Genomic DNA, 24,895 nt, shown 5'->3' with positions numbered 1-24,895 from the left:
GTTCTGTCTCTATAGGGTCCAGCTGGTAGATTTATATTGTTCTGTCTCTATAGGGTCCCGCTGGTAGATTTATATTGTTCTCTGTCTCTATAGGGTCCATCTGGTAGATTTATATTGTTCTCTGTCTCTATAGGGTCCAGCAGGTAGATTTATATTGTTCTCTGTCACTATAGGGTCCAGCAGGTAGATTTATATTGTTCTGTCTCTATAGGGTCCAGCTGGTAGATTTATATTGTTCTGTCTCTATAGGGTCCATCTGGTAGATTTATATTGTTCTCTGTCACTATAGGGTCCAGCAGGTAGATTTATATTGTTCTCTGTCTCTATAGGGTCCAGCAGGTAGATTTATATTGTTCTCTGTCACTATAGGGTCCAGCAGGTAGATTTATATTGTTCTCTGTCACTATAGGGTCCAGCAGGTAGATTTATAATGTTCTCTGTCACTATAGGGTCCAGCAGGTAGATTTATATTGTTCTCTGTCTCTATAGGGTCCAGCAGGTAGATTTATATTGTTCTCTGTCACTATAGGGTCCAGCAGGTAGATGTATATTGTTCTCTGTCTCTATAAGGTCCAGCAGGTAGATTTATATTGTTCTCTGTCACTATAGGGTCCAACAGGTAGATTTATATTGTTCTCTGTCACTATAGGGTCCAGCAGGTAGATTTATATTGTTCTCTGTCACTATAGGGTCCAGCAGGTAGATTTATATTGTTCTCTGTCACTATAGGGTCCATCTGGTAGATTTATATTGTTCTCTGTCACTATAGGGTCCAGCAGGTAGATTTATATTGTTCTCTGTCACTATAGGGTCCATCTGGTAGATTTATATTGTTCTCTGTCACTATAGGGTCCAGCAGGTAGATTTATATTGTTCTCTGTCACTATAGGGTCCATCTGGTAGATTTATGTTGTTCTCTGTCTCTATAGGGTCCATATGGTAGATTTATGTTGTTCTCTGTCTCTATAGGGTCCATCTGGTAGATTTATATTGTTCTCTGTCTCTATAGGGTCCATCTGGTAGATTTATATTGTTCTCTGTCTCTATAGGGTCCAGCTGGTAGATGTATATAGTTCTGTTACTATAGGGTCCATCTGGTAGATTTATATTGTTCTGTCTCTATAGGGTCCAGCAGGTAGATTTATATCGTTCTCTGTCTCTATAGGGTCCAGCAGGTAGATTTATATTGTTCTCTGTCTCTATAGGGTCCAGCTGGTAGATTTATATTGTTCTCTGTCTCTATAGGGTCCATCTGGTAGATCTATATTGTTCTCTGTCTCTATAGGGTCCAGCTGGTAGATTTATATTGTTCTCTGTCACTATAGGGTCCAGCTGGTAGATTTATATTGTTCTGTCTCTATAGGGTCCAGCTGGTAGATGTATATTGTTCTGTCTCTATAGGGTCCAGTTGGTAGATTTATATTGTTCTCTGTCTCTATAGGGTCCAGCTGGTAGATTTATATTGTTCTCTGTCTCTATAGGGTCCATCTGGTAGATTTATGTTGTTCTCTGTCTCTATAGGGTCCCTATGGTAGATTTATATTGTTCTCTGTCTCTATAGGGTCCAGCTGGTAGATTTATATTGTTCTGTCTCTATAGGGTCCATCTGGTAGATTTATATTGTTCTGTCTCTATAGGGTCCATCTGGTGGATTTATATTGTTCTGTCTCTATAGGGTCCATCTGGTAGACTTATATTGTTCTCTGTCACTATAGGGTCCAGCAGGTAGATTTATATTGTTCTCTGTCTCTATAGGGTCCATCTGGTAGATTTATATTGTTCTCTGTCTCTATAGGGTCCAGCTGGTAGATTTATATTGTTCTCTGTCTCTATAGGGTCCATCTGGTAGATTTATGTTGTTCTCTGTCTCTATAGGGTCCCTATGGTAGATTTATATTGTTCTCTGTCTCTATAGGGTCCAGCTGGTAGATTTATATTGTTCTCTGTCTCTATAGGGTCCATCTGGTAGATTTATATTGTTCTGTCACTATAGGGTCCATCTGGTAGATGTATATTGTTCTCTGTCTCTATAGGGTCCAGTAGGTAGATTTATATTGTTTTCTGTCTCTATAGGGTCCAGCTGGTAGATTTATATTGTTCTCTGTCTCTATAGGGTCCAGCTGGTAGATTTATATTGTTCTCTGTCTCTATAGGGTCCAGCTGGTAGATTTATATTGTTCTCTGTCTCTATAGGGTCCATCTGGTAGATTTATATTGTTCTCTGTCTCTATAGGGTCCAGCTGGTAGATTTATATTGTTCTGTCTCTATAGGGTCCATCTGGTAGATTTATATTGTTCTCTGTCTCTATAGGGTCCAGCTGGTAGATTTATATTGTTCTCTGTCTCTATAGGGTCCAGCAGGTAGATTTATATTGTTCTGTCTCTATAGGGTCCAGCTGGTAGATTTATATTGTTCTGTCACTATAGGGTCCAGCTGGTAGATTTATATTGTTCTCTGTCTCTATAGGGTCCAGCAGGTAGATTTATATTGTTCTGTCACTATAGGGTCCAGCAGGTAGATTTATATTGTTCTCTGTCTCTATAGGGTCCAGCTGGTAGATTTATATTGTTCTGTCTCTATAGGGTCCAGCAGGTAGATTTATATTGTTCTCTGTCTCTATAGGGTCCAGCTGGTAGATTTATATTGTTCTCTGTCACTATAGGGTCCATCTGGTAGATTTATATTGTTCTGTCACTATAGGGTCCATCTGGTAGATTTATATTGTTCTCTGTCTCTATAGGGTCCAGCAGGTAGATGTATATTGTTCTCTGTCTCTATAGGGTCCATCTGGTAGATTTATATTGTTCTCTGTCTCTATAGGGTCCAGCAGGTAGATTTATATTGTTCTCTGTCTCTATAGGGTCCAGCAGGTAGATTTATATTGTTCTGTCACTATAGGGTCCAGCAGGTAGATTTATATTGTTCTCTGTCTCTATAGGGTCCAGCTGGTAGATTTATATTGTTCTGTCTCTATAGGGTCCAGCAGGTAGATTTATATTGTTCTCTGTCTCTATAGGGTCCAGCTGGTAGATTTATATTGTTCTGTCTCTATAGGGTCCAGCTGGTAGATTTATATTGTTCTCTGTCTCTATAGGGTCCATCTGGTAGATTTATATTGTTCTCTGTCTCTATAGGGTCCAGCAGGTAGATTTATATTGTTCTCTGTCACTATAGGGTCCAGCAGGTAGATTTATATTGTTCTGTCTCTATAGGGTCCAGCTGGTAGATTTATATTGTTCTGTCTCTATAGGGTCCAGCTGGTAGATTTATATTGTTCTCTGTCTCTATAGGGTCCATCTGGTAGATTTATATTGTTCTCTGTCACTATAGGGTCCAGCAGGTAGATTTATATTGTTCTCTGTCTCTATAGGGTCCAGCAGGTAGATTTATATTGTTCTCTGTCACTATAGGGTCCAGCAGGTAGATTTATATTGTTCTCTGTCACTATAGGGTCCAGCAGGTAGATTTATATTGTTCTCTGTCACTATAGGGTCCAGCAGGTAGATTTATATTGTTCTCTGTCTCTATAGGGTCCAGCAGGTAGATTTATATTGTTCTCTGTCACTATAGGGTCCAGCAGGTAGATGTATATTGTTCTCTGTCTCTATAGGGTCCAGCAGGTAGATTTATATTGTTCTCTGTCACTATAGGGTCCAACAGGTAGATTTATATTGTTCTCTGTCACTATAGGGTCCAGCAGGTAGATTTATATTGTTCTCTGTCACTATAGGGTCCAGCAGGTAGATTTATATTGTTCTCTGTCACTATAGGGTCCATCTGGTAGATTTATATTGTTCTCTGTCACTATAGGGTCCAGCAGGTAGATTTATATTGTTCTCTGTCACTATAGGGTCCATCTGGTAGATTTATATTGTTCTCTGTCACTATAGGGTCCAGCAGGTAGATTTATATTGTTCTCTGTCACTATAGGGTCCATCTGGTAGATTTATGTTGTTCTCTGTCTCTATAGGGTCCATATGGTAGATTTATGTTGTTCTCTGTCACTATAGGGTCCAGCTGGTAGATTTATATTGTTCTGTCTCTATAGGGTCCATCTGGTAGATTTATATTGTTCTGTCACTATAGGGTCCAGCTGGTAGATTTATATTGTTCTGTCACTATAGGGTCCAGCAGGTAGATGTATATTGTTCTCTGTCACTATAGGGTCCAGCAGGTAGATTTATATTGTTCTGTCTCTATAGGGTCCAGCATGTAGATTTATATTGTTCTCTCTCTCTATAGGGTCCCTATGGTCCAGCTGGTCTAAAGGGAGATATAGGCATGCCAGGTAGACCGGTAAGTATCTCTGTTCAGCTATCAGCCAAGTGGTGGTCCTCTGTAGCTCAGTTGGTAAAGCATGGCGCTTGCAATGCCAAGACAGTGAGTTTGATTCCCAGGACCACCCATATGTAAAAATATATGCACACATGACTAAGTCGCTTTGAATAAAAGTGTCTGCTAAATGGCACTGAAGTGTGACTTTGAAAGAATCCAAGTGTACTATTTCCCATTCAGTAATAACAAACTGGTGATGTACTGCTGCTGGATCTAAACTAGTGTGTTGGTTACAGGGTCGTCCTGGGTTGAATGGTGTCAAAGGCGAGAGGGGGGATTCAGCTGGAGGGACTGGAGGATATGGAGTAAGTACTACACCGCTGGTTGGTGATTGATGGGATTCATACATGTAAGACTGTTGGGATGCAGCCCAGAGGTCAGCATGTTAAATCATTCATAAAAGCAGTGGTGTGGTTAGAACGTCATGACCCAGACAGGGCATCAGTTTAACCCAGATTGATCCATGTTTTTAGGGTCCTCCAGGACCACCTGGCCCTCCAGGACCCCCCGGGCCAGCAGTACCTCTGGACAGGTTCAATGTGAGTAGATGTCTGATCCAGTATTGTATCTTTCCCAGACGTTGGTGTTGTGATAGTTATATGCTGTAGTCAGTCAGGTTGTTAAAACCCACAGAGTCACTAAAGTGGGTTAACAAATTGATCTGGTCTCTTTCCAAGGTACAGTAGTGTAACTCTTCTCCCCTTTGTTCTGTTTCACACTCAGAGGTATGATGATGTCTCACGGTTATATCCTGGTAAGTTAACTCATTCTCATTGGCCAGTCTCGCACCATGACACAAAACGTTACATGTAAAACGATGTCATGTGTTCGCTTACATGTTGGCCTTTTTCCTCCACCCATCAGACTCCAAAGGAGAGAAAGGTGATCGTGGAGTACCAGGAATACCTGGGGTACCAGGTACAGTAAAACCAGCTAGTTAGTACACCTAAGGGCAGCGGTAGTAAATAACACATGAGATTGAGCTGATTGAACTCACGTTCTATCGTCTCCACTCTAGGTCTCACGTCCAACTTTGACATCTACACCTTCAAAGTAAGTGACGTAACTACAAAGGCGATCTACACTCACAACCCGCCATGCGTCTGTATGTGTTTGACGTGAGGTCAAATGACGTGGTGTGTGTGTGTCCCTGCAGAAGGAGATGAAGGGAGAGAGAGGAGACTCGGGGATGAAGGGGGAGAAGGGCGAGCTAGCCGGAGGATATTATGGTGGCGGTTACAGTGGACAGGGTGGTCAACCTGGACCTCCAGGACTTCCAGTAAGAATAACCACTGAACAACAACAGCCATTTTATTATACTGCATTCTCCACGTTTTATCAGTGCCTTGCATCAAAAGACATGTAGAATGGAGTTCAATCAGAAAGTTTTAATGAGTAAGACAAATATCTATCTAATCTATCGATCTCCAGGGGCCAAAGGGAGAGTCCATCATCGGTCCTTCAGGGCCCCAGGGCCCTCCAGGTAACCCAGGAAGAGGGTACGAAGGCAGGCAAGGGAACCCAGGCCCACCGGGGCCCCCCGGACCTTCGGGATCATCCTCCTCACCTGGAGCCTACAGGCCAACACAGAGTGAGGCGTACTCTCTCGCACACTCATACATACATACATACATACAGTACATAGGCAGAAACAACTTTCTGGTGACATGAAGTGCAGTAGCGCCTTGGTTAACAGCTTCAATGAATGTGATCTTTTTACATCTCAGCTATCAGCATCCCTGGACCTCCGGGCCCTCCTGGCCCACCTGGAACTGATGGACACTCCTCTGGGGTGAGTCTGTTAACCCCTCCATTCCTAGTGTAGGGTCTAGGAGGTTAGGTCCTGTTTCTGGACGGGGCCTCACTGTGATGATTTATACACCACTTCCAGGATGTGGCATCATTTAGCTCCTTGTCGTCCACGTTTGAACAGGTGATGGTGCTGAGGTCATATGACACGATGACAGCCACGGCCAGACGACAGGCAGAGGGGACGCTGGTGTATCTGGTCGACCAAACAGACTTTTACATCAGAGTACGAGATGGCTTCCGGCAAATCCAGGTGCAGTGTTTACCAGTGTAATGAATGCAAGCCACTATATTTATAAAACACTTTCATCCTTTGTTAATGTTTACATGATTAACTTGGAAGTTTTACCTTTCAGCTTGGACCATACATAGCTTTACCCCCTGACCAGGTAAGTCGTTGGAAATGTGCACAATACACTATTGTGACAGTGAGGGAATCACTTAATGAAGTTATTAATCACATTAGTGAATCTTATTGCCTTTAGTTATCTGTCTATATCCATCTGCAGGGTAATGAAGTAGCAGCTGTCGACCCTCCTCCAGTGGTCTACTACCAGCCAGATCATCCCTCCAACACGGCCACAGAGCAACCCCCCAGACAGCTAGACCCCCACCAGCCACAGCCTGAGGGACAGCACCCTACTTACCCCGACCCACATTACCCGACTCACCCGGATCCACGCTACCCAGCCCAGCCGGATCCACGCTACCCAGCCCAGCCGGATCCACGCTACCCAGCCCAGCCGGATCCACGCTACCCAACCCAGCCGGATCCACGCTACCCAGCCCAGCCGGATCCACGCTACCCAGCCCAGCCGGATCCACTCGACCCAGCCCAGCCGGATCCACGCTACCCAGCCCAGCCGGATCCACGCTACCCAGCCCAGCCGGATCCACGCTACCCAGCCCAGCCGGATCCACGCTACCCAGCCCAGCCGGATCCACGCTACCCAGCCCAGCCAGATCCACGCTACCCCTCACATTCAGACCCCAGATACCCCTCACACACTGATCCACGGTACCCCAGTTATACAGACCGCCAGCACAACCCTGACCCTGTTCAGCCGGTCCAGCCCCAGTCAGCCCCTGTCCCACAGAACCCGGTTTACTCAGACACCCGCTACCCTGTAACCCCACAACGCAGACCCAGACCCCCTGAGACCCCCAGCCACCAACACACGTCAGGCCCAAGCGTGAGTAGCCAGTGATTTAAATGTTATAAATGTAACCTAAAAACAGGCCACTGCTGAAATACTTCTGATCGTGGATGTGATGGGAAGCACGTTTTTAAAAGCAGACTTTTTTTCTTCTTCTTCTTTCCTTCTGCAGATTCACCTGGTCGCCCTGAACGCCCCCCAGGGGGGTAACATGCGGGGTATCAGAGGGGCAGACTTCCTGTGCTTCAACCAGGCTCGGGCCATCGGGCTGAAGGGAACCTTCCGGGCTTTCCTCTCCTCCAAGCTCCAGGACCTTTACAGCATTGTCCGCAAGTCAGACAGAGACCGCATGCCCATCGTCAACCTAAAGGTACTGTCGGGCTAAGACTGAGATGCATTTTCAGCATCATTCAGAATCCCAGTATCATTCCATATCATTTAAGTAATTGGCAGCAACCGTCCCTAACCATTTGTCTGTCCCCTCTATAGGACGAGGTCCTGTTTGACAGTTGGGAGGCCATCTTCAGTGACTCAGAGGGCAGAGTGAAGGACAATGTACCCATCTACTCCTTCGATGGCAAAGACATTTTCACAGACGGCACATGGTGATAAACTACACATCACTCACAATACACAAAATATCAAAACCTCTCTTTTTACAACATCCATAAGGAGGCATTGATAAGTTATGTAAAGTTAACAGCTGAGAAAGTGAATGGAAGCAAAGATATGATGATTCATCCCTTCATCTCGTTCTCTCCCTTATTCCCTCTCCTCACCCAGGCCAGACAAGATGATATGGCACGGTTCGACCAGCAGGGGGCACGGCCAGGTGGATAACTACTGTGAGACGTGGCGTATAGGGGAGCAGGCGCTGACGGGCATGGCCTCCTCTCTACAGGGGGGCCAGCTCCTCCAACAGAGAACCAGCAGCTGTCACAGCTCCTACGCCGTGCTCTGCATCGAGAACAGCTACATCGAACAGTTCAAGAGATAGGACTGACCGACCAAACGCACACACACACTACAGCCAGATCAAGAGATAAGCCTAATGAAACACACACACAAACACATCAGCCAATCCAGGAGGCCTAACAAAACGTACATACCAGTGGAGGCTGGTGATTTAAAAAACGAGGAGGATGGTAGACCCAGGGTATAGGCGCAGAACGCACAAAGTGTGTTTCAAAAATCGTCAAAGAATAATTATTTTAACCTAAAGCATTTAATAAAGACATTTATAGTACAATATTATGGGGAATGGGAATGAGAGGGCTACTTACACAGTGTTGGAAAGTAATCACAGCAGTGATTGTATGAGGCATGAGTTGAGATGTTCAGCAGCTTGACCAGTGCAGAACAGGATTTGCCTGGAAAGACAAACAATAACACAACACACTACACAGTTAGACAAAAGAGCTCAGAATGAGTTAGTCCAAGCAAAGAGTAATAATCATTGATGTGTAATAATGTGATTGTGTATGTGATTGACTCTTCATACAGTAATGAGATAAAATTGATAGGGGGACTCACAGAGCTTGGAGAGGAAACATTCAACGTGCCAGTGGATGAGCGGGCACATGAGACGTGGATTCAGTTCATGTCAGGAGAGAGTTGGTAATGGTAATGGAGTGGAGTAGTCATCACCTCTTAAATCAGGGAACAGGAGGGGACTTAGCTGGAAATACAAATAGCAGATACATTCCATTACAGCTGCGCCATCATAGGTTTGGACAAGTTTCTCTATGAAGTTAAACTCAGACATGTCAAAATTCATTAAGTCAAACAAAGACTGGGCATCTCGCCCACTTGACACATCAAAGTAGCCCAAGACACGTTCCTGAATAAAGCCCTGATCATACACATAACTGACCATAACTGACAACTGCAAGCAGACTGGTGGCATCGTAGGTCCCAGAGCAGTGGGGCAATTTTTACCCCCTGGGGCCTGGAGTTTTTCCTTATACGTTAACCTAACTAGGAAAACTCTGGACCCTATAAGGTATGCCAGTGATGAATTAGTTGTAAAAAGGTTTTATATGGGCTATGAAGGGACCAGTTTTTCCTAATCAGGTTACATGTTGTTTTTAAACTCCTGGCCCTGGGGGGATGAAACCCCTGTCAAACTGCAGCTACCTTACACCTGTTCATATGAATGATATTTAGACTAGATTAGTAGGGGGATTTCCTCTACCCAGACACATAGACAACTGGGCTGAGCTTGCTTTATGCATGTTTGCATCATGTAGGCCTATGCAACTGTAGGCCTTATAAAACATTTACTCACATCTATCATCTCTATTATGTTGATTAATTCCAGTTAATAAGCCTAGCCAGCCCAGTTTTGAATATAAACTAAATTTGATCACATTCACATTTTCTCCTGACACAAAAATGGACTATAAATACATAACATTACCAATCAGTTTACCCGGGCCAGGTGGACAGGGTGCATAGGCTATATGCAGGTGCTCTTATTAGGAGCCTACAGTTGATCAGACTGAAATATAGTCTCGTTTTCATCCCATACAGCATGTCTGATTTCTAGCGTTTAGGTGTAGCCTAGGCTGCTGCAACATTTATGTCATGAGTTTTTGCTTGTGTCTGTCCAGAGTGATTGTGTTATCATCTTTGCTAAATAAATACCGGAGGAAAGTGGAAAGCTTACTTGAGCGCGCTGTCAACCTCTCTCTTTAATCGAAATGTTTATGGATGATGCAATGAAGCTATCAGATCATTCTGAATTGTTTTCGACATCCTAGAAAAGACAAGTCGAAAGTTCGATATGTTCAGCAAGTAAAGCATCGTAACGAGCAATTACCTCTGCAAGCTCTTTGTAGTTGCCCTTGTTGGCGGGAACTTTCCCTCTCGTCATGTCCTCTTATCGATGCAATTTTTCCCAGAAGCTTGAATGTGATGTCGGCATTTATATGCTCCCTGCTTTTGTTTTGCCGTTTAGCTGAACGATCAATGTTCTTCAGGTCACTGTACCCACCTTTCCACCAAGGCTCAGACTTTCCCTAAAGCAGGCAAGGCCAGCAATACAGGCAGCTTGATAAAAGGCTCCCTGTTACCAGCTTTACTTTTGATACCAGTTGGTATTGAACGCCCTCACCTTTTCATCTTTCTTCATGAAACTGATCTCAGGCAGAGGTCGACCCTCCCTTTTCCATGTACCCCAGAGAATGAAAGGGGTTCTTCAACAAAGTCCACAAACTGCACACTCACGCTGGTAGATAGCTAGCTACTGAAGTTAGCGAAGCTAACTTTTAAAAATGTTAAATCAATTGCACTAACTGGACACAAAAATTAAGTTCTAAAACCAAGAAAACTATTTATAATATACCTTGTCTCCTGTCATTTGAAGAAAAACAAAATGCTCAACTATCACTGTTCACTCTTAATCTCTATCCAACAATGTCACAAAGCTTCTCAACACATAGTAAAAAAAAAAGTCCATAATGCTCTGTGGCACAATCCCAATACCTCACACTAGGTTTGTTCTCTGATCCTAAAAGCTTTGATCGTTTGGAGGACTTCCTCCGGAAGTGGTCATAATTACCATGTCTATGGAAGGGGGTGAGGCCTACGAGTCTCCTAGGTTTTGTATTTAAGTCAATGTAGCCAGAGGAGGATGGAAGCTAGCTGTCCTCCGGCTACACCATGGTGCTACCCCAGACAGTGCTGTTGAATTTACTGTAGATCATTGCAAAACAATGTATTTTAATCAATTATTGTGACATATGAATATAATTAGTATAGTTAATATCTAAAAAGTATAACTTGAATGTTTCTAATGTTTACATTTTTATGACATTTCACTGAGGATGGTCCTCCCCTTCCTCCTCTGAGGAGCCTCCACTGGTACGTACACACACAATGGTGCTTTGTATGTAACAGCTACATTCCCCTTCTCCAATACACTCAGTCCAGCTGGCCAAATAGGACCACATGTCCATAATATGGGGTTGATCAAGAACAGCGACAACCAGGCTAAGAGATGGACCCCCCCTAAGCCCCAATCCACCCCCCTTTATACACTGATTGCGGCTGACCAAACAGCCCACCACAACCCCCTGCACATACGTCTAAATCACTGTTCTGTAAACACCTCAACGCTGTGGTTTTCAGTAGAGTTTGTATTCATTCCACTTCTCCTTTCACTGTCCACTTCAGAAAGCCATGTTCATTGGGGGTTAGAAGACAGACTATCACAATGTACATGTATTTTTTTGTGGTCTTACCCTCAAAAGCATAATACCTGCATTGTAGAAAGTCTATAGCCTTTTAACAGTTTGCCCTAGAATCAAACCACACCACAGACCACACCTACAGATTAAACAGGAGACTAATTCTGTTCTCTATGAGTCCAACAAGCTAATTGTTGCAGTATTGTACATTAAATGTTTATTATCCAATGTTGTCATTTTTTATTCACTTTACTTTTTTGTTGTAATCAGTACATATAACCAGTTTTTGAAGCACTATAACATTGTGGTAAATGTTGGATGGTTTTATTTTGCTAGCGGACATCAAAGGGAACAGGATATTTTAAACGTTTTGATAACAAAAGGAGTATTTATTTTGCGATTAAGATTTTTTAAAGTAGTTTTAACATTCACACTTTTTAGTAATGGACTCCATGGATCTATGTAGTAACAGGAATAGATGAGTCTGGGCCAAGAATCATGACATTTTGTATCAAAAATCAAATTACTATGTTTTTGTTTTGCAATGTCCTTTTGCGTTTCAAAATCCTCAAAAGTGCTCTTAAGTGTTTTTCATGTCTATGCACTGTCATAGAAATTAAATAAAGCTTTTTATCCAAAATCCAAAGACGAAAGCATTGCAGCTCACTCAATTAACCGGTGTATGACACTGACGAGGAGTTTCCTGAGATGACATGTACTGTGCCATTTCTCTCAATGTCATCAACGTTTATCGCAAACAAACAAATGCTACATTGTTTTTCCAAACTGATTTATTTGTAAATCAAAAATAAAATGTTGACATAAGTCTGTTTTTTTACAGCAACAAAATAGGTTCACAGTCATTCACCCAAAGTGTATATTCGGCATTGATTGAAGTCAGTGTGACAATAATAAACATGAACAATTCTGATAGTTAACGTTACAAATCTTATCCTATACTGATATCCAATACTGAACTCGTTGGCTAATATAATGCACGGCATATAGACCATTAGGTGCAATTCATCTGATACCTTTGTATTTGTTTGAGGCCATATGACCATGTAAAAATCATTGTATACTCTACAACCTCATCACTATAGGCTGAAACCTACCTTGAGATATGACCTTTTAAATCAATTAGAGAATAGTGCAAAGTTCAAGTTGCGTATCTCGTGTTCCGGACCCATTGTACATGCGTTCTCAAGTTAAGTGCTTGTATTGTTCACGCACATCTTTCATCCACCCTACATGTAATTAATAGGCACTCAACTACTATAGTCTATATTCTGACATGATTTCTCAGTTTTAAAGTAAGATGGTCCTAAGATTACTCAAGGGGACAGGAATTCAGCAAACCACTTCCTATGCACAGCAATTCAATTAAAGGCAACTTCAATAAAAAAAATTGGGTAGGTGTAATCTGCATTTATGGACGTACTTTAAGTATGGTATAAACACACTTAGAATGTAAAGGGTACACCAGACATGAGTTCCTAGAGTTGTCCGATTCCAAAGAATAAACATATAGGCCTAAAAGATATTTACATTTTTTCAACTTCATTTTGCATTTTATTTCCTCAGTGCCAAACATTTAAGAAAACCCAATTTCACTCTTACGCACACAGATAAATATATTGTTCCATTAAAACAGTAGTTCCCAAACTGGGATGGGATGCAGAATTTTTTAAAATAATAGCCTATAATCTTTGAGAATTTACAATCAATAAAATAAAAACTAGACAATCAGGCCCCCACCGATATTGTTTGTGCATAAGAACACCACCCATGTCAAAATCCACAGAATTGCAGGAAATTGTTTTTAAAATTGCAAAAATGTTATTTCAGCTCAATGGCAGGATGTGGAATTGCTTTGAAACTGCAAAATAGTGTGTCCGCTGCCAAGATCATATTTTGTATTTATGCTTTGGTATGTGTATGTTTTTCTTACCACTCAACCCTTATGGTGGGTCGAGACTCAAAAGACAGCTCAATTGGTGGGTCACGAAGCAAAAACGTTTGAGAACCCCTGCATTAAAACAACACAAAATAGCTCATTCTAAAATTCTGGAAAATAACATGCAGAATAAAGGTCTGCCAGCTCATAGCTAAATCCTCAAACTCATTTGCAGTACTTCATAACAACTATACTCCAGTTTACACATTCACAATCATGTGGGATTCCTATTAGAAAAGATGACAATGAGCGTATGATTAGCACTGCTGGGGGAGAAAAGACAAATCTGCATGAAAACATTTAAACAAAAATAGGGGAGAGTGGGGTAAGTTGAGCCACCCTTGTTTCCAGGAAACCATACACAAAATGTTATAATTTGACCAAATATCTAGGAAGAGGTCATCATTTCATGGAGTCTGAAGGAAGAAGCCATATGGAAAAAGTTAAGTAAAAAAATATATATAAAAAATAAAAGCTTTTCACCAAGTCAAATTAATTTCTGTTACAGAGGTTTCATGATGCTTGTATCTAAAACAAAGTAGATAACTTTCAGATTATTCTATACATCAGCATGAAAGAGCTTTATTGTATCTGTGTGTTCTAATATAATCAAAATGTTTGCCTTGGGGTAAAAGTTGAGCCAATGGCAAGTTGAGCAAATTGAAGTGTTTTCTTCCCAGACATAATGCAAGGCATTATCGCTGGGATATGAGGTAACAGGGCCTGGCCAATGTTAAATATATATATATAAAATACAAAGTGTTTGTTAGGAGTTAAGCCTGTGTTAAAATGTGCTAAATTATTAAAAAGAAAACAAAGCAATTGTGTACGGGAAATAAAGATAGATATCATTTTTTTTAAAGGTATTGGTAATATTTCATTCAGTAGAGACATTTCTATGCAGCTTAACTTACCCTATTCTGCGGCTCAATTTACCCTATGATTTACCCTATTGTCCCAAGAGACCACTTTTTTCCCCAGACAAACTATGTTTTCAAAACTAAAGTTCACATTAATTCTGATTAATTCCAGGGATACACAACATCCTGAAATATATGTAGATATCTTTGTTAGAAAGAATACTATATATATCTTGGAGTGATGCTGAACGTAAAAAATGGCTCAACTTACACCACCCTCCCGTAAGCAAAACTATACACAAAATGGTAGCTAAAACACTTCCTGACAAGGTGCATTGAATTACTCACTGGCAGCAAGCATAACTTGTTCTCAACTGGCCTACCTGGTTAAATAAAGGTGAAATAAAAAAAGTCCACTGATATTTCGTTTGAAGGCCCTAAAACAATTGGCATCTGCTTTGTTCACAAGCAATCACTGTTTAAACCCAAGACAATGGGAGTGTAGTGAACATACACACAAAGGGCTTCATTTAGAAAATCTTTTCACACTTTTCAAAGAAAAATCTTCAGGAAGATTCAGCAGCCCAAAAATGCATCCTGTCACGTGTCTGCTTAATCTAAAGCAATGCTAATGTGATCACATAGTAATCATGGTCCTGTGGGGCACACACCGCTCACTGGAGGACTACTATACAGCTAACAATATATACACAGATTAAAAAAGATGGTTTTCGCTAATTAATACAATTGCAGCAATTGTCGAGAATTCCTAATGATCGCAACAGTGAATCATTTGCTGAATATAACAGGCTATTGTTCCATCAGTAGAAGTAGTCCAGTAGAATTAGTAAGACTGTTTCTGTAGACCATTTCATATTGGTCCCTTATACTTGAGATTATTATTTTCTCAGTCAGTTATGAAAATAAATGTGCTTCAACATTATCAGGGAACATATGATTACTCTGTATTTGGAAAACTGAACATATTCACCAGTGGATAACACCATTTAGGATGTTTCTGGGATAAGAAGAGCAAAGCAGCCACTACATAGTACATGTCAACAGTCTCTCTGAGAACATTAGGCTGACAACTAGGCCCAAACTCTGACTATTAAAAACAAAACACTGTTTTGAGTGTGAAGTAGGGATTGGTCTAAAGCCGAAAAAGGAAATTCCTTAAATTGACCTACTACAGTAGCTATATGCTGGTCTATTGTACTTCGAAACAATGTCGAGGCAGGTTGCTTAGGATGCAAACCTTCTCAAACAGCCTAATTCATTCTCTAAGAGGTGCTCCCACAATAATGTGATTTGTACCGCATACGAGGTCATGTATTGCTACTTACAAGCAGTGGTGTAAAGTACTTAAAAATACTTACGTACTACTTAAGAACTATCTGTACTTTACTATTTATATTTTTGACAACTTTTACATCACTACATTCCTTAAGAAAATAATGTACTTTTTACTCCATACATTTTCCGACACACAAAAGTACTCGTTACATGTTGAATGCTTAGCAGGACAGGAAAATGGTCCAATTCACACACTTATCAAGAGAACATCCCTGGTCATCCCTACTGCCTCTGATCCGGCGGACTCACTAAACACAAGTGCTTCATTTGTAAATTATGTCTCAGTGTTGGAGTTTCCCCCTGGCTACTGATGAATAAAAAAAAAATTATTGTGCCATCTGGTTTAAGTCATTTGAAATCATTCATACTCTTACTTTTTAAAACCAAATACTTTTAGACTTTTACTTGAGTCATTTTCTATGAAGGTGTCTTTACTTTTAATCAAGTATGACAATTGGGTACTTTTCCCACCGCTGCTTACAAGACCATTAGGCTTGATCGAGTGAGTTTTTTTAAATATCTTGTAGTAATGTAGGTGGGCCCTGCCTGTAATTCTTTAAAAACATTGAGAAAAAAAGATGTATTCCATAATAACATCCTTTTGGTGAACTGAATACACCGAATAAGGCACTAAGGGCTGAGAACAGTGACTGTTCACTAATACTGGTAAACTACACTCCACCAACACATCCAACGAAGTGTCATGAGGTCTCGACTCACCTCTAAGTCTCATCTGTCCTTGTGCAGTCGTGTGGAAACCGTAGCGAGAGATTCCCAGACCGTTTAGACCACTCAATGTCAGTGTAGGGGGTTTAGGTGTTGATGTAAAGATGACACAATGTTCAAGGGATAGTTGAGGATTTTGGCAATGAGACCCTTTATCTACTTCCACACAGTCAGATGAACTCATGGATACCATTTTTGTCTCTGCATCCAGTATGAAGGAAGTTAGAGGTAGTTTAGCGAGCCAATGCCAACTAGCGTTAGCTAGCGCAATGACTGGTAGTCTACAGGAACAACTTGCATGCTAGCTGTTCCGATAGACTTCCAGTCATTACGCTAACGGCAGTTAGAATTTTGGCTAACGCTAGTTAGCAAATTCCTTCAAACTGCATGCAGATACATAAAAATGGTCTCCACAAGTTAATCTGACTCTGGAGAAGTAGATAAAGGGCTTCATTGCCAACATTCCGGAATATCCCTTTCAGGCCTTCACGTTGTTCCCATTGGACAGAGGTTCCGTCTCCGCGGGGTTTGATGGTACGGAACATAGCTCAGTGGGCGTGGCCTGGTCGGTGTCCCCTCCCCCTCCTGCCGATTGGTTCCTGTAGTGGCGATTGATGACCCAGGCAGCACAGCCCAGGTAGATAACCGTCAGCAAGGCAAAGTAGAAGAAGTAGACCAGGAACTATTGGAGAACAGAACAGCACTCATTAGAAAGCATATGGTGTTCCCATATGGGTGACGTCAGCTTGCAGGAAGTCGTCTGAGCATGGTCGTAATCAGAGTGTGTGTGACTGACCTGGGAGTGCACGTCTAGTCCCAGACCCTTCTTGTCAGAGACGATGAGGGTGATGATGGTCTTCAGAACGGTCGCCAGGAAAGTGTTGACCCCAAACACCAGGGCACACAGCTCCTTGGTGAGCGACGAGGCGATCTGGAAACTACAAACACCACAACAGGATAGTCAGCAGATTAAATGTACAGCCTAAAGTAAGAAAGACGTGACAGTTCTATGACAATGCATTCATATACTGGACACATCTGAACATCAAAATCCTCAAAATCCCATTATATGTATACAACGACGTTAAATAAAAGTAGACCTAAAGAAACGTACATGGCGATAGGCACGAGGAACTGGTAGAAACCCTTGAAGAGGGAGTAGGCCACATAGCAGACCCAGATGTTGCTGGTGGTCCCCATGAGGAGCAGCAGGCCAGCCTGCAGAGCCGTGATGACACCGATCACCAGCTCAGACCACACGTTCCAGCGGATCTTCACGAAGCCTGCTGCAAACGACGTGATCGCACCTGGGACAGAGTTAACGAGGTGAAGTTAGTCGAAGAAGATAAGCTGACTAAGTTAATGACTGAGTAGGTGATTAAGGCTTGGGGGAAGTTAATTTAATAAATGCTGTGTGTGTGTGTGGACTCAGGGTCACAGTTTGACGACATCATATCAAGGCAAACAGAGGGGATTGCTGGTTCAGTAAGCCTTTGTTATTATTATACATCAATAAAATAATTATACTAAATGACTATGGGGAGCAGCACATTGTCTGGCGTCATCTCCCTGTGATCAACATCTAAACCATCGTCATCTTCCACCACCTTTCAACAGAACGTGACTGTTTAGTCTTCTGTTGTCGCACCACATTCTGCTTCGTGGGAATTCCTCTTTCTAGATGAATGGGCTTTGTATGTCTCCTGTCCTTGTCAACTGTTTAGGTCATGTAACTTCAGTCATACTTAAATCATTGGAGAGGGGTCAGTCTAAAACAGGGTTTCCCAACTCCAGTCCCACCCCAACAGTGTACATTTTTGTTGTGGCCCCAGACAAGCACACCTGATTCTACTTGTCAACTATTCATCAACTATTGAATCAGGCGCGTTAGCCTGGGGCTACAACAACATGTGTTGTTGGGGGTACTGGAGAACTGGAGATGGGAAACCCTGGTCTAAGACAAACTTATTGACCTGACGTCACGTGATGCCGGAGAACTCATTTGACCTAGAAAACATGTACCTTGAAGCATGTTGCCATGGTGGTCTCACTACTACCTCTGCCAACTGCTGTAGGGGTGTTCATATTTTGTAAGAATCATTGACTTGGACAACACAGGCTCCTACCCTGTCAGACAGTAAAGACCCAGGTGAATACTACACATTGGTTATTAAAACACTTGTATACCTGGCTTTGGAGGGCCTTTGTACCCAGACTAAAACCTAGGGAAATGGATCCCTCACCCAGTAGTGTGGAGACAGCCTCCACCCCTCCGTTGTAGACGTGTTTGTTCTCCGTGGCGGGGTACACCTTGTTCCACAGGACATGGACGTACAACAGCACCAGGTAGTAGCCAGCGGAGTTGAACACCCACCACAGGCTCCACAGTCTCAGGCTGGGCCTCCGCGGCACGTTCCTCAGCTCCTTCAGCATCTGAATAAACACAGAGTCTCTCCAGGAGGAACCAGAGCTGAGAGGAGCCAGGGAAGGGGTATCACCTGAACCCAAGCCCGCTTCGCCCTGCTTCATCCTGGTCAGCTCTGACTGGGCGGCAGCCTGCTCCTGGAGGTTCCTCTGGGCAGCGTGGTGGGCCCTGTTGAAGAACAGGGACCTCTTGGGCCAGGGCAGGCAGCAGGAGAGCACCAAGCCGAAGGACACCAAGGCCAAGGAGACAGCACTGAGCATGGCGAAGGAGAGCCTGCCCACGGATATCAGCACCTGGCCCAGCACCGAGCTGGCAAACACCCCCATGAGGACGCAAGAGCGCGAGTAGCTGGCCACGCGTTGGTAGAGCTCTGGGGTGACCAGGGAGAAGATATAGGAGGAGTAAGCCACGCGTGCTGCCATGGTGATGCCGTAGAAGAACTCCATGAACTGCATCTCTAAGAGGGAGGAGCCCAGGAGGAGAAGGAGCCAGATGGCCACATGGCTGAGGCTGGAGAGGACCAGGACGGGCTTGTAACGCAGGACGTCTGTCAGGAGGAAGACTGGCACCAGCACCACCATGTAGGAGTAGGACAGGATCGGGTTGATCTCATTGGTCACCTGGAGGAAGAGAATGGCAGGTATGAGAGGGGGAGACCACATAGAAGAGACAGAGGGCTACATGGAATCTAATTCTCCTTGTAAAAAGTTGTTGTAGCTGAAGGCTATATAAAATGTGCCGGTGGGTGTTCTCAAATTGCATATTTAGGCTAGTTTCCCGTGAGTCCTCGAACACTGACAAATGCACATGCCTCATATGCTGTTCAGAATAACCTTGTCGCTGTGCTGACACCTTTTGCCAATGCAACAACGTTAATCCCCCTCTACAGGAAATGAGGGGAGCAAAAACCTTCACTGATCCCCTTCATTTGAACTAAAGCTACATTGTATGCAAGGACACCTTCCAATGAGTCTGCAGACGTCAGGCCATTAGGTTCATTGGTTGATACTGAGCCAGACAAGCCTACAGTAACCAATCAGAAAAAGAGACTGACCTAATTTGTAGGAATGTGAACTTTGACCATACCGAGGAGGGGTTACTGCACTCACACTGTGATAGCCTTATTACAGTCCAGTGGGTTCCATGACTAAGGAACACTGGAAAATAATAAAAACTGGCACTTTTTTCCCAATTACTTTAGGATTGAGCAGTTGTAGTTCAAGCTCCTAGTATAAATTCAGATGGAACTCGTGTCAGCTGATATAGCTTATATCAGGGTTGTCATTCTACGTGTCATACAAGGCTATAGCCTTCTCCAGCGCAGGACATTGCCTTTCATATCCCTCAAAATCAATTGGGCCTCAGGTTGAACTGACATGCCCTGGCCTTTAAATATATATATCATTTTCTTTTTACATTTAACCTTTATTTAACTAGGCAAGTCAGTTAAATAAAGGTTAAATACATACTTTTTTTATTCAGTAGAAGACCGATAGCAATAGTTGACACGACTAACAATATACTTGTTTACTAAGCAAGAGTGAAGATAAGTTTCTCGATCCTTCCTACTAGTGCTCCAAAATGATTGAACTCACATCGTAATCAAAATATTGACATGCAATATCCATATCGCAAGAGATCCATATCGCATGCAATATTTTGAAACGTGTAATGGACGCCATTTTTTTCTCCTCTTGCGGCTGCTTCCCACCAAGCAGTGCAGTTCCTCCTCCTTGCTGTTAAATTCACTGTAAGTTTGCATGCTATTCTGTTAGGTCAATGCAGTCAACCAATCGTTCCAAACAAGAACAATGCCGCTTTCCACTTTGGTTCTTAATAGCGATGGGGGACAGAATTTAAACAGTTACATATCGGGATATTATTTGTGAGTGTATATCATACCACTGACAATATCGCCCCCCAAAAAATTGCGCTGTTCTCCATCTTCTATTTTAATAGGGAGCCAATTTGTTTTCAGCACTTTTATTTCCATAACTGATCAAAACTAATTTTCTCATGGCTCTCTCTCGTTCCTCTGCAGCAGACAAATGGTGAGCAATATGTTTGGAACATCGAATCGCAATACATATCGTATCGGCACCTAGGTATCGTGATAATATTGTATCGTGAGGTCCTTGGCAATTCCCAGCCCTACTTTGTAATAAGTTATTCAATTTCTATGATTCCAACAGTTCACCCTAGTATTTTGATCTTTAACATCAAATCGCAACATTCGGTAAGATTTTTTTTTCTTCTCAACTCGATTATTCACCCACATCGTGCAGCCCTACCTCCTACACATCTACCCACCCTTAAAAACTGTGTTTAACTTAAGACACACACACACAGATAGTTGCACACACACACTACACACATTGCACTCTCACGCAAAACACAGCACACCAACATTCCAAACTGTTATAGGGGGATGACTGTGCATCACTGACCTGTTCCCTGGTGAAGTTCTTCTCCATGCTGAGCAGGTTTGGTGTTATAAAGGGCTCCCCAGGCTTCAGCTGCACCATAAACCCATAGAAACACAGGAACACCACCGACAACTCCCAGGTCCGGGCTGTCTTGGTCTGGCCGTCTGAGGAGTCCTCAGGTGGGGGAAAAGCCATCTCAGGGTCAGGCTCTCCAGGGGTGTTCTCCTTCAGGTCCAGTTCAGCCTCTTCCTCCACAGCCCTATCCCCACTCACCATAGCGTCTTTGTCCACCATGGTAGTGGCCTGACAGTGGACACTGGAGTCCCAAGTCTACCTCTGACTGTATCAAACGACTAAGTGGTATTGCTATAGTGAAGAGGCTTGCTATAGGAATTTTCATAGAAACCAGAGAGTAGGGCCTAAACCTCTAATTCAGATGTTCTAAGCAGACAATGAGTAGAGATTCCTGTTAGCACTCCTCCCTTACAAGTTCCACAAAGGATCCAGTGTTAAACATTACAGAGGGGGTGAGAGAGAAACCTTTAACAACGATGAACATGGCGTTAAAGTGCTACCTGCAGCCATTTTCATACTGTATGTATGAGAGAAGGTCAACCTTTGCTCCATTCCAAGGATTAACAATGATTGAAAGCAAGCTAGTTTACAGCTGGACCTCTGGTCATTGTGAACCTGTAAAATACAAGAATGTTTGCAAATAGTCATTTAAAGTTTGTTTTCTGACAGAGTGCTGTATTCTTCATTATTTTGTGGGATGGTGCTCAACCAAACTCCCTATGTCCAAAGCTGTCCTTTCCAGGCAGGGACATCAAATCACACGTATTATAGTAACAACCATGGTAAACAACAACCCTAACAGATCTGAGCTATCAGGTCACGAGTATTATTTGGGTGCAGTCAGTGTATTATAATTTTGTTGTTCTCTCTTGGACTGATTTATTAACTTGGGGTTGACACACTCCAAAAATAGATTCACAACGAACGACTTTTGTAACGTCTACCTCTTGACCAGCTATTGCATTTCAGTTTACCATAGTTAAATAGCTTTGTAATTGCAATACTGCATGCATGTGAGACCAGACATAGTTACTTTAAAACGTTTTCGCTAAAACAGGGGTTCAACTTCTGCACGAATGGCTGGCACGAGCCATATTCAATGTTAGCTAACTAGTTACGTTAGCTAACCAGATTCCTGTCTGGAATACCTAACGTCAGTTAGCGAAAGGTAGCTAAGCTTGTCTGGAAGAGGTAGCTGAGCCTATTTTGATAAGCCCCTTGCTAGTGAACAATGTCAGAGAGCTAGCTACAGCTAAAATCAACTAGTCTAGACAATTTAGCTAACTGTCTACAGTAGCTGACATTATCTAGTTAATGTTAGCTCCATCACGCGAGTTAATATTATCTTATTGCAGGGAACATTGGTGAACTTGTTATCTAGCTGAAGTTGACACCAATAATTGGGTTTTAAACAATGTACATACAACTTTATAAATTGACAAGGGAAGTAGGTAAAAACCTACCTCTAAATTCTTCCCCGACTGAACTCGTGTGCGCGCTGTTCAGTTGAATGCATTTCAGAGCAACCGAGTCTGTGAGATTTTGCAAGGAACTATGGGGGCTGTAGTTTCTGTTGATTGACCGGAGATAATCCAAAATGCACCTTAAAAGGTATTTAATCAATTAACATTAGTATATCACTCAATGATCAATACTTTTCACTAGTTTCAATATCAATGGCCAATAGGCTACATCATGTATTCCAATATATTAGGACATAATATCACATGAACATTTAATGAATAAAGACAAACACCCTACACAAAACATAGAGCATTCTACTGAGCACGCAACTGAACATTGCCCCATGGATAATCATTGTACGTGGCCGTCGCGTGCTGTGAAACGAGGGAGCTCTATTTTCCTGGCCCGGGTTGAACCGAGCAATGGCGCACCATGTCATCGGGGGAAAGCAGGGAGGGAGGAGCGCCCTCTCAAATCAAACAGCAATCTGCCCCCCTCGGCCAATCGTCCCGAAACATACAACATCTCTTTTCCATAAAAATAAGTGTTTGAATGTTCAAACTAGTTTTCATTGGGAAGGCAGATAAAGCGTTTTTATCGCAATCACTTTTGCACAGAATCCGACTCGTCACTAATCCGATTTATCACTCCACGTGCTTAATTACTTCACTTTTGTTTAGAACCGACTCACGCCCGTCAGGCCGCACCTTCACCCGATACAAACTCCTCTCATTGGGGTAACCCGGGCTAGATAATCGAATCCCCTCAGTGTGAGCGTCCAAATTAAATCTTTGGAGAGGCTACATGTCGGCGTTACAATGTAACTGGATAAATTAACGTTGTTATAGTATGAGGAGAAAACGTATGAGAATGTTTGTAAACTTTCTTTTGGCGTCACGTGTGAGCTTTTATATACAAATTTGGAATACATCTAGCAGTATGAATGTGCTTGAAAACGCCTGCAACATCATAAACAAACTTCAGCAAGCATTTGCAATCGGAGTTTGACCTTTGGTGCTATAAATGAGGGCATAGCAATGGAGTGGCGACTGACACTCTCCAGTGCGCATGCCACAAAAACCTATTGTGCATTTGCATACTTATTTTTCAAACTGGGTTCTTTTATGGGATTTGGTAGGGTATTTATAACGTATTTACTACAAGTATAAATAGTTCTCCAAGTATGGCATGACCAATTTGATTATCATGTGGTTGGTTTTAAGTTAAAAACTGTCTCAGGCTACATGGAGAGAATCAGTCCATTGTCACAGCACTTTAAATGTTATGTGATTTAGCCAGTCATGAGATATCTTCTGTGCCCTCAACAGAATCCAATAAACACATATCTGGGGATTTGGTTGTCATGCAGTTATCCTAGGGCAGTCCAACAGTGTGCCTTGATTTCATGGACATCACAGCCATAGCTGTGAGGAAGGCCTCACTGCAAATTCCGGATCCATCCAACCTTTCCTTTTCTAACCAGGACCTGTCTGCGCCTAGTGCTGTTTCCCAGACGAAACACTTCCTTCTGTGTCACCTCCTTTAAGAACCAGATCCTAATGTGAAAGGATAGCATGCAAGCATACATGCATACGGTGGCGGCCATTCTGCTGTATCACTTTCACCCATGAATGTATTCTGTGCTTTCAACTAGGAACTATCCATCTCTTTCAGATCAGTGGTTATAAGGAATCAGACAGATATGGAAATAAGTCTTAGGACATAATATCCACAATATTATCCTGTTACATTGGTTTGACTGTGGCAATATCCTGTATATTATTCACAGCGACTCACACTCATTTCATGGCAGCTGGTAAACCCTGCCTATACTTCCCCTCTGTGCCCATTTTCCCCCACCCATTTTCTATGAATCTTTTATAGCATCTCCTGTCCAGTATAGAGGAGGTACATCCTCTACAGCACAGCCTGTCAGCGGTGTTTTATTAGAGGGCTGAAATACTGCTGAATCAGAGGTTTCACCTCTCCTCCCTCTTTAACAATCAACTCTGTACGTGTGTATGCATGCATTCCTGTGTGTGTGTCTGTGTGTGCACGACTGTGTGTGTTCTGTTTCCAGAAATAATGCAACATGTCATGCGTAACCTCCTTTA

The 24,895-nt window shown here is 42.5% G+C and overlaps 2 protein-coding genes across 6 annotated transcripts in view; one reads left to right on the top strand and one right to left on the bottom strand.

Moving 5' to 3' along the window:
* The window catches only part of LOC129859862 (collagen alpha-1(XVIII) chain-like), a 108,979-nt gene extending 99,005 nt beyond the window's left edge, over positions 1-9,974 (top strand). For all 4 annotated transcript variants that reach the window (XM_055930054.1, XM_055930052.1, XM_055930050.1 and 1 more), the window contains 15 exons: positions 4,244-4,297; positions 4,573-4,641; positions 4,810-4,875; positions 5,060-5,090; positions 5,201-5,254; positions 5,355-5,389; positions 5,493-5,615; positions 5,768-5,927; positions 6,064-6,128; positions 6,270-6,398; positions 6,502-6,534; positions 6,655-7,338; positions 7,475-7,672; positions 7,792-7,907; positions 8,086-9,974. In XM_055930054.1, coding sequence (XP_055786029.1) covers positions 4,244-4,297; positions 4,573-4,641; positions 4,810-4,875; positions 5,060-5,090; positions 5,201-5,254; positions 5,355-5,389; positions 5,493-5,615; positions 5,768-5,927; positions 6,064-6,128; positions 6,270-6,398; positions 6,502-6,534; positions 6,655-7,338; positions 7,475-7,672; positions 7,792-7,907; positions 8,086-8,299 — 2,031 coding nt within the window. In that variant the 3' untranslated portion in view covers positions 8,300-9,974. The remainder of the gene's footprint in view (positions 1-4,243; positions 4,298-4,572; positions 4,642-4,809; positions 4,876-5,059; positions 5,091-5,200; positions 5,255-5,354; positions 5,390-5,492; positions 5,616-5,767; positions 5,928-6,063; positions 6,129-6,269; positions 6,399-6,501; positions 6,535-6,654; positions 7,339-7,474; positions 7,673-7,791; positions 7,908-8,085) is intronic.
* Positions 9,975-12,265: 2,291 nt separating this feature from the next.
* Positions 12,266-22,947, bottom strand: LOC129859868 (reduced folate transporter-like). 2 transcript variants are annotated; one of them, XM_055930061.1, is made up of 6 exons: positions 22,781-22,947; positions 21,264-21,932; positions 18,635-19,436; positions 17,506-17,698; positions 17,188-17,329; positions 12,266-17,073 (listed from the first exon to the last, which is right to left on the bottom strand). In XM_055930061.1, the coding sequence occupies exons 2-6, from the start codon at positions 21,534-21,536 to the stop codon at positions 16,870-16,872; spliced, it is 1,614 nt and encodes a 537-aa protein (XP_055786036.1). In that variant the 5' UTR covers positions 21,537-21,932; positions 22,781-22,947; the 3' UTR covers positions 12,266-16,869. The 2 variants fall into 2 exon arrangements, with proteins under 2 accessions (XP_055786036.1, XP_055786037.1); XM_055930062.1 differs by lacking the exon at positions 22,781-22,947 and having other exon boundaries at positions 21,264-22,758.
* Positions 22,948-24,895: the final 1,948 nt, after the last annotated feature.

Source organism: Salvelinus fontinalis, chromosome 7 (genome assembly GCF_029448725.1).
Source record: "Salvelinus fontinalis isolate EN_2023a chromosome 7, ASM2944872v1, whole genome shotgun sequence".
In the NCBI taxonomy this organism is placed as follows: Eukaryota; Metazoa; Chordata; class Actinopteri; order Salmoniformes; family Salmonidae; genus Salvelinus; species Salvelinus fontinalis.
The sequence above is the reverse complement of the archived record's forward strand: the minus strand, read 5'-3'. Positions and strand labels throughout refer to the sequence as shown.

What these genes read in the sequence shown, in the direction of transcription:
- LOC129859868 (XM_055930061.1), bottom strand. Translation starts at nt 21,536, where the DNA reads ATGGTGGACAAAGACGCTATGGTGAGTGGGGATAGGGCTGTGGAGGAA. An exon ending in GGCTGTCTCCACACTACTGG is followed by an intron (nt 17,699 to 18,634) that starts GTGAGGGATCCA and finishes ACTCTGTCCCAG; the next exon opens with GTGCGATCACGTCGTTTGCA. An exon ending in GACTAGACGTGCACTCCCAG is followed by an intron (nt 17,074 to 17,187) that starts GTCAGTCACACA and finishes GTTCTCCAATAG; the next exon opens with TTCCTGGTCTACTTCTTCTA.